This window comes from Papaver somniferum, unplaced genomic scaffold, assembly GCF_003573695.1.
Source record: "Papaver somniferum cultivar HN1 unplaced genomic scaffold, ASM357369v1 unplaced-scaffold_57, whole genome shotgun sequence".
NCBI lineage: Eukaryota > Viridiplantae > Streptophyta > Magnoliopsida > Ranunculales > Papaveraceae > Papaver > Papaver somniferum.
This window is the reverse complement of record NW_020648415.1, coordinates 560,944-570,435: the sequence shown is the minus strand read 5'-3', so window position 1 is coordinate 570,435 and position 9,492 is coordinate 560,944. Positions and strand designations below refer to the sequence as shown.

The following is a 9,492-nucleotide window of genomic DNA, read 5'->3' as shown; positions in this document are numbered from 1 at the left end:
ATGAAAGACGATGTAGTCCACATTTTCTATTTGCTATTCAACAATTTCATGAGTGCCATAGAAGACATCATAGATACACTACCAAGAATGCCGATTTTTTTCCTCTGATTGTTTTACAAATGTGCAATAACAGGTTTTGACTGGAGCTCAACAAGTCACGCACTTGCCTTGCCAAAAATCACACGTCACGACACTAAATAGTGTTAGTATCCGGGTGCAGGTGCGTGAAATTGAAAATCTGCGTTACTACCGTGTACGCCGACCCCAAAACTATTCCGCCAAATTAATAACCGAGTTCTATTGTATGTCATAACTGTGTTAGCCTACCCAGGGTTTAATTATAGTTATATATTTATCCTAAAGCCGATGATTTGCAGCCAAGTATATTTCAGCTTCAATTTTAAACAAAACTCCTATATTTATTTGTGAAAATTAAAGATTAAGTTGGAATTTCTGACCAACAGAATTTCTTGGACTTGGTACTGAATTCTGATCAATGGAATTTCCAAAATTCTGATCTCCAATACAGTTCCCTACATCCCATTAAAAGTGTTTTGCATGCTTTCTTCGCCAAGAATAACAGATATGAACACTCTGTAATTGATTAGCAGCATTAGCTATCAAATATAGCAAATATAGGATCACTCTAAATCTTTGTTACGACTCTTATCCAACTTCAAATACCATTAAGATTCATCTTCATCAATGTCAAACGGATACTATCCCATATCAAATAACTTTTTCGATGGAGTGCAGTTAGACAGTAAACATACAACCAGTATAAATTCGAAGCTCATACAAACTACGGCCAAAATTTCAGGATCTAAATTCGTTGACATAACAGAGTTCGTTGAGATAACTGTAGTTAAGCCCTTGGTTAGGTGACGTCAAAAAAAGGCCACTTGCTTAACCTTGGTGTTGCTAGATCATTTGTGATCTAGCAGTGCGAGAGCAAATCTCTTCCCAAATTTCGAGGCCGCTAATAGTGGACTAATTTGTTTCGGGATATACCAATCCCAAGATAATGAGTGTTTTGTCTTATATATATTTTAGCATATTACCAAGTAAATTGATACCCCTATTATTGTAAGAGGTGTTTTGAAATAGATCATTAGAATTATTGTATTTTTATAATTTCGAAATATATCATCCAATTGTTATATTTTTATAATTTTGATTCTCCGAGCTACCGACTTTGCGAAATAGCGGCACGGGTGATTCCCTAGTCCTCCTTGTATACACTCTCTGTAATACCTATTTGGGTCGGGTTGTATACGAGTTAGGTAACCTTTTTGTTACGATTATTTTTCTTTCCTTTCCTTAGTCTATTTGGTTTTATTTAATTAGAAAGCTACTAGTTAGGGTGTAAAATAATCACCTAATTATAATTTTATAAGTTAGTAAATTTGAGGAAATTGAAAGGGTAGTTAAATTTTAAAAAAAAAAGAAGAAAAAGAATTAGATTAAAAAAACCAAAAGAACTAGAAAGAAAGAGAAGAAGATGGAGCTAGGTTTTAGAGAAGAAGTCTATGGAGAACTTAGAGGAGATTATAGCTAATAAAAGGTAGAATGTTTAATCCCTTTATCTTTTGGTGTTTGTCCTTGTGTGTTTCCTTGTATGATTTTGTATAGTTAGGCTTCTGAAATTTATCTGCGTAATTTTATGCATCCGGTTGATGATCAGGCTGGTTCTTGTGATATATAATATGATTGGGTTTTACTGGTTAAAATTTGAGAATACTCCACCATAAATTCACCGTTTGAATATTTCTTTTAGTTTCGATAAGGATTTCTGAATTTCTGGCTAATTTGTTTTTGTTGTGGTTTTTGTGTGTTTTGGAAATCTTAACGATTTTATAATGATTTATAGTTTTGACAAAAGTCGTATATATTTGTGATATCTTTCATTGTGCTTTGAGTTTGCTCAATTCCAGGTTAATATGAATTTATCATGAATTGTTTGGTAATGACATGTAATCTGCCAAGTTTTTAGAATGTCATTGTAAATTCAATAGGTTTTGTTTGAACCGTTAGTTTTATGTGAAATTTGGATAAGTAGTTTTTTATTGAGTTATGTAGGTTCTACTGAAATTTTAGAAAGATCGGATGAATTATTCACCTTGACGTGTATGATGTAAAATGCTTGCAATTAACTTGTTTGCATAAATGCTTGATTGAAATTCATGTTGTTAAGCCATGGTTGCTTATATTGTTTGTAAAAATGATTTCAAATGTTGAAATGAGTTCATGTGTTTATCGTTAGATGAAATATGGTTTCAAGCTAACGGCGGGTAATGATCCCCGAGAGTTAAATGGGTTATGATCCCCGAGAGTTAAATGAGTTATGATTCCCATGGGAACTTGTGTTTTCTGACCATCGATGGCGGCTGTCCGTGCCGGTAAACGATAAGTAGTGTACGAACCAAGGTTTTCGTATTGTGAATGAAACGGGTAATGATCCCCGAGAGAAGATGGGTATGATCCCCATAAGAACTTTCGTTCTTGAGCATCGATGGAGGTTGTCCATGCCGATAAACGATAGGTGGGTATACGAACCAAGGTTTTCTTTCCGTGAACTCAAGATTTGTTGGTGAGATGTGTTGAAATATAGATTAAATGATTTATTGGAAACATAATTGGTTTTATGAACTTATGAGTTGAAACTTAAATGGATGAGTTGTGAATTGTTGTGTTAAATCTCAAATGCATGATTAGTGAACTCATATGTTGAAATGTTATTAGATAAATTGTTGACAAATATTTTAGTATTGTAACCTTATCGTATGTGATTCCTTGATAAAATGATTATGTTTGCGCATCTTTGGAGAGTTGGGAATGCATTCTATTGAGCTGTCATCTCACCCCAATTGACATCATTGCAGATTTATCAGAGTGGCGCAGCGAAAGCAAGGAATGAGTAGCTTAGTGATTGAATTGTTTATTTGTAATTGCTTGACATGCAATTTAAGATATCAATGTTTGTTGAGAATATAACTTAAGATATTCAAATAGTGAATTATTGTTTCATAAGGTTTCAATTTAAGATATCAATGTTTAAATATAGAAATATATGGATATGTCTCTTTCCGACCCGTAACACTTTGAGTTCAGATCTCCATACGGGTTTGATCCTGATCCGAAATTCGGGGTGTTAAACTCTCTCTCTCACGTGCATTTGGCACACATCCAAACTACATGAACACCTCACACCCTCGCACAAACCGATGCCAAAGTGCTTCGATTCCTACCTAAACTAGGGTCGTGTACTATCAGTACCAAAACACACGAAGTTGAAGTTTTTCCTGGAATTGGCACCAAAACTTTGAAAAACTGGATCGATCCAATCGCATTGAAGCTATAGGGTCAGTATCCACGCCACACCCCTAAAATTTCGGGTTTAATTTCTTTAATAGAAATGTATTGACTTTGAAAAATCTATCATGTTTTAGTAATATTAGCCACCCCTGTATAAATTTCATGACAGGGAATTTAGTGGTTACAGTTATATGGAAATTCATAAATACCAAATCCTAAAATCTTGCAGGTACCACCAAAAGAGTAGAGTTGAATTCCAGTGAATCCGTTAATAGAACAAGTGCAGATTTTATGAAGATCACAGTAAGGCAGTAAACTTCATTTTTTTTTTTCCCTTTGTTTGTTATATCTACTTTTATTTGACAATTACAAAACATTTAGGGGTATTCTATACATATTTTCCATGTCCTGAAAATACAACCACCTATCTTTAAAATAATCACTATATACTCTTATAAATCGCTTCCTCAAACCACTACTTCCATTTTATCTTTTTTACTCCAAAATCCTCGTCGAAAAAACACCCTTTCCAGATCAGATATAATAGAATGAAAAACTAATTCTATAGGTTTCCTCAAATCTTTGATATAGTTAATAGATTGCAACACTTAAATGTATGAAATCTCTAGTAATTTCATCTATCATTATATTGAGCACATGCTTCTCCACATCCCTTGCGACTTCCTCTTTTTCAATACATGAAAACATTATGTTACTCCATCCAAAATCCCACATACAGTTTACCACTGGATTCTTATTTTCAATGTCTTTCTGGAGCAAATAGTGTAGGTGGCTTGCTTCATCTTCAATGTGTTCACTAGCAGAATACTTGTACGTTTCAAGGTCCTCATTCAACTCCTTAACCAAGCTTTCCAAGCATCTAACCTTCTTGGACCCAACAAAAATGCCTATACAAGGATTGCAATTGAGCTCTTGTATTTTTCCTTTCCTTCTCATAGTTTCATATCCAGAGTCTAAAAGCAGTTTACTATCTTCATCTTGACATTTGTTGGTACTACAATTGAGGGTACCTACAGGAAACTGAAATCTGAAGAGTGCCACAACTGCATTAAGGAAAACTCGACTCCTAAGAAGTATTTGCTTGAGGTGATCTTCATTTGCCGGAGGTGACCCTAGTATTTCAGATTTGGGCCTCTCCTGCTGTAAAGGTTTAACAACGTCTATGATGCTTCTCTCCTGTAAGGCTATAAGATCAAAGAATATTCTTAGTTTTGTTGTTCTTGTTCTTCTGCTACAATTTATAGTTATACTGAACAGGAATGCTGCAATAGAACCAGGATGCTGAAAACATGTTGCTGGGTAAGAGATGTAGTTTACCTTTAATTTGAATTGAACTGTCTGTAGACTTAAATGGTTGATCTTTCGAAAGCAAAACCACTGAAGCTTGCAAAGGTTTGGAAACTTCTGTGGTCTTTTGAATCTGCATAATATAACAAAGATTAGATGACAAAATTAACGAGCACATGAGTTAGAGATTAACTATGTACACATATAGAGGAAGTCACCAAAACCCTGCTTATCCTCTTGATTCTATTGATATTAAAATAATAGGACATCTTACCTTGGCAGTTGCATTGATGGTTTTCATTTCATTTAGCATTTGGTATTCTTCTACAGTGGAGGAGCTGAGAGAGGGTGTCACTATAGGAATTGTGTGTGTAACTTCCGTTGATATGGGTGATCGAATGTTTGCTTCTTCCACTTCTTCTCTAGTTAGCATGATGCTTGCTTGTGCTACATTCCTCTCATGCCTTCTCTTCTCTAGTTCTTCCAAAACTGAAGCCGGCTGCTTTAGTGACATAAGTTGCCTGTCAAGGGATTCACTGCCCAATTCTTTGTTTAGTATTCTCGGGGGCATGATTTTAAGTAATTCAGTACCTTCTACCTTATTCTGCATCAACTTAATGTTAACAGGTGTCGTGTTTTCAACTTTTGAAATGTCCTCATCAGTATCTCTATCTGTCGGAATGACTCTGTGGTTGAAATTCTCTTTTGAAGGTTTTCTTAACTTGGGTTGGAGTATAATAATATTTTGTTGCCTGATTAGATCTTCATGAATGCTTCTCTTTACTGCATCATCAGGTTTATCTGGGTTTTTACGAACTGTGGCAGGATTCTTATTTATTAGCTTCTGTTGCAAATCTACAATGTCATGGATTGATCTTGATGCGTTTACTTTTTTCATAACCTCAGTTTCTTCTGGATTTCTCGGATGCGGCTTCCTTTTCACGGTCATCTTTTCTTTATCTGCTTGAAGCTTTGGGTTCTTCGACTCCGATTTCCTGAGCTTGTACCGTGGCTGAAGTGGGATATCTTGTTGGGGATTTTCTTGCTTGGTCGATGTCAATAGCTTTTCTTTTGCATTTGTCCTCTCTTTTTGGAACATAGTCTCCTTGGTTGCTGCTTTTTCTTGCTTTATAAATACTGGTTCTGGTTGTTTACGTATCAGCCGAGGCATGTGCAATTCATCCTCAAACACCTTGTCCTTTGTGTCCCCATTCCTTGTGCTTTTCTGTTCCTTCATATTTCGTTTATCCTTCCTCGTCTTGTTTTCCTGTTCTCTCACTAGAGTTTCAACATTTTTTTGCTCATTAGGATATGATATCTCTTTGTGAACCACTCTCTCGGATGTCTCATTTTTCCTAACCAAGCTTCTGTCAGCAAAATGGGTTTCCGGGTTGTTGGTTGGCAGCACTTTTGGCTCATCTGTTTGCAAACAAAGTTTCTCATTATGCATCGTCTCGGGTATAGTTTTTCTTGAAGTTTTGTGCAATGATTTCATAGAATTATAGGCTACAGATGATTCTTGCTTGATAGCTGGGTCGTATAACCCTCCATCTTTTGATTCTATCGGTGTTGGAAACTCTTCTAGACCCATAAGTTTTGCGACAACACTTGATAGTCTACCCTTTTTCAGTTGAGAATCTGAACGTGAGTGCTTATTTAGGTTTGTAAATGTGGTGATGGTGTTTGGAATTTCGCCGCAGCTGGCTGAGCGTCTATGGGAAACAATTTCACTTGAGGTAGTAGGAGCTTGTTTTGCTGAACTGATCTTTTGGGGTTCTGTAGGAGAGTATAAGGTTAACTGCTTCTGCTTTATGAGGTTGCTCTTTGTAGCCAGTAGAACATCTTCGGTAGAGTTTCTTGATAGTTTATTGAAAGAAAGCTTTGGTCCTTCTGATTTCATCTGTTTGCTTACTGTTTCAGTGGTATGACTGGGATCCTCTTCAACCTCCACCAGTCTAATTGTCTGTTGCTTTCTTTGAGGGATAACCATGTTCTCAGAAACTCCTTGCAGGTTTACAAGCATTCTTAAGGATTCTTCCAAATCCATGGCTCCTTTGAGGAGTTCGTGCCCGATTTCGACAGAGACTTTGTCAGAATTTAAGCCATCATAGCAACCAGTGAGCATATGATGCAGCTTCTCCGCATCATTTGAGATCTCTTGTATTTGCAGAAGTGAATGGGTAGGAAATCGACCACTTGAAGGTAAACCTGGCCTTCTATCCACCTCCACTAAATCCACTTTTCCAATGTGATGCAGGAAAGTTGTCGAAGAGTTTTCTGATGATCCCATCCTCTTGAGTTTCCCATTGTTCTTCAGCGCAAAAGCAAGTGCCATGGACAAATCAGCTATGTTTTCAGAGCGACGAACTCTGCCACCATCTATTGGCATAATCTGTTTTGAAGATTCTTTTATAGAGAATGATGAATCTTGCCCTTTACCACCATACCACCCGTTCACGTAATGGCTAGTAGAACCAATCTGCAACCGATGTAACCAGCTTAATAGCTTTTTGTATATGGATAATAGACTCGTGAAAAAACGAATAAGAGAAAATAATGAAACAAGACAAAGAAAGTGAACAGGAAAAGAAAAAAAATGAAATGGATGAACTTACACTTCCGTAGGGGTTTGTTTCTTTTGATCCTTGAGAAGCTTGCTTGAATTTTCGATATATATCTGTCCATTTGAGGTTTAAAGAACAATGTGTCATTACGAAACACGAAATGAAATTGTTACATTTGGTAGCAGATTTAGTTCAGGGGATAAGTTTGTATGGAAAAGTTGGGAGTAAAAACAAATTACGGTTACCTTCATAATCTAGTCTTTATCAATTGTGTTATTCGGTTTTTGGTACTTATATTTTGGCCAGTGTTAGTGTTTGGTCTAACTTTCGTCCAACTTAGTGTTTGGTACCCATATTTCACGTTGACCCGCGTTGACTCTGTTGAGTTAAATTTTCAGTCAATTACTATATTTGTAAATACACAACTATGTTCTACTTTAGTAACAATGACTAACCAAATCCTAACCTACATGAGGAGTCAAAACCCAACGATCTTATATTGTTTCTCGCGAACTCTGAACTCTTTCTCTCCGAAGTCGTCTGTCTCTGTTACTTACTGTAAAAAAAAATTCTTTCGTTTTGTTGAAACCCATCATATAGACATATCAAGCTTTGATTTAATTTCATCAAACGATGAAGAACACTATTGCGGAGGAGATTTAGAATCTAGGGTTTGATTTTGGATATTTTTATTGAAGAAGAAACCAAACAGAGGCTATGTCATTGTTTTTCCAAAGATGATTAGGATTTAGTTACGGTACAATTTGTGTTCAGTTAGGATTTGATTCTTCTTTGGGTTTCAGTTTTGGTTCGTAATAAATTGGTTCTATTCAATTAGGGGTTTCAGTAGGGATTTTATTAGCGTTTCAATGGGTGATTTTGAGAAGACTGGTGGGAAACTTATTTTTGTGACGAAGGAAAGTAAGTGGGATCTCTAGATCAGAAAGTTTTAACACTGTATTAACGATTTCTAATCATCTTTCAATTGTATGTTTCTCCTCCCTTTACATCTCTGCCACACCAAGCACCCATTGTTCTCTCTCACAAGGATCGATGATTCCTCAAGGATAAGTTTGTGAATATGAAAAAAAATGGTTAGTAGATATTTTTTTTATATTATTTTCTGAAAAAAAGGGTCATATGGAAGATGAATCAGTGATCGGCCGTTCTGAATCTAAGTAATTGACCGTGTTTATGGTTCCGATCGAGTGTTTGGCTTTGGATCCAAGGAACGACCCGAGATGGGTTTGTTCCTCACTGTTCACGATGTTCAAGTTCATGCTTAAACCATTGATTCTGTATAATTTGATTGCTATTTCAGGTTTTTAGATTCCAGTTTTTTAATGGTTTTTTTAGTTATTTTGTTTGATTATTTTACAGGAGGAAGAAGAGATGAGATTCCAGTAGTGACGTATGTATTCGAATATGGGTTAATGGGTCAGATCGACTGAAGACCGGACCCGAAAATCTTATCTTCTTCACCCGATTCCCTGCTACTGCAATTTGAACTGGAAGTATGTTTGTGTGGTTATATATGAAGGATTTTTTTGATCAATTTGTTTCATTGTGTAGATTTGGATGTCGATTTCATGAAATTGTAAACTCTTTTTTTTTGTGTACAGATTTCGTGACAGACAAAATGCATTATAAGTGACAGTCGGCGAATTACCTGCAGATGTCTGATTCTGATTTGAATCTTTGGGAGTTTGAGACATAGCCATATGTTCCTTCCTCCGACGCAGATCATGCAACACTTTCTGTGTGAATTCTGTTTGCCTCGACATGGTCGATACTTTGAGATCTTGTCCAGGTAGCATATAACTCTGAGTACTACTCTCTCGAGATTGTATTAACTGAGAATGCCTTGAAGCTAATTTTCTTCTCTAAAAAATATTGGTTGTAGTCATCTCATGTAAAAGGCAATGCAATGTTGAAAAATCTATGTTTGGATATCGTTTTTAGAGGCATCCGAGGAACAAGAAACTCTATGTTTTAGAGTAGTATTTTGCTGGTAGAACAGTTGAAATGCCCCTATCAGGAGAGAGGTGGGTAGTCTCCTCTCCGTGTACAGTGAGATACTCAGTGAGTGGGAATGTTTTCTTTTTTGAAAGATTGACGTGAACGTTTGCTAAATACTGCACCCAGACTTTTTTTCTAATCTAAGCAATGCCAGTATCTTCCAAAGAACTCCTACAAGCCTCGCTTTCTTCATTTTACTCGTACATATCATTTGTTATTTTTTAGGTGGTGGTTGTGGTTGTTTCCATGTAATTGTCAACTGGCATGTCTTGGCCTTAGTTTGACG

The 9,492-nt window shown here is 36.2% G+C and overlaps 1 protein-coding gene and 1 long non-coding RNA gene across 3 annotated transcripts; one reads left to right on the top strand and one right to left on the bottom strand.

The window, feature by feature from the left end:
* Positions 1-3,619: 3,619 nt before the first annotated feature.
* LOC113343299 lies at positions 3,620-9,314 on the bottom strand. Its single transcript, XM_026587536.1, has 5 exons — positions 8,857-9,314; positions 7,239-7,300; positions 4,898-7,102; positions 4,654-4,756; positions 3,620-4,520 (listed from the first exon to the last, which is right to left on the bottom strand). Exons 1-5 carry the CDS (start codon positions 9,002-9,004, stop codon positions 3,907-3,909), a joined length of 3,132 nt encoding a protein of 1,043 aa, XP_026443321.1. The 5' UTR covers positions 9,005-9,314; the 3' UTR covers positions 3,620-3,906.
* LOC113343301 lies at positions 7,560-9,297 on the top strand. Of its 2 annotated transcripts, XR_003357139.1 has the most exons (3): positions 7,560-8,281; positions 8,568-8,701; positions 8,810-9,297. It is a non-coding gene; the product is annotated as an uncharacterized LOC113343301 (long non-coding RNA). The 2 variants fall into 2 exon arrangements; XR_003357138.1 differs by having other exon boundaries at positions 7,560-8,701.
* Positions 9,315-9,492: the final 178 nt, after the last annotated feature.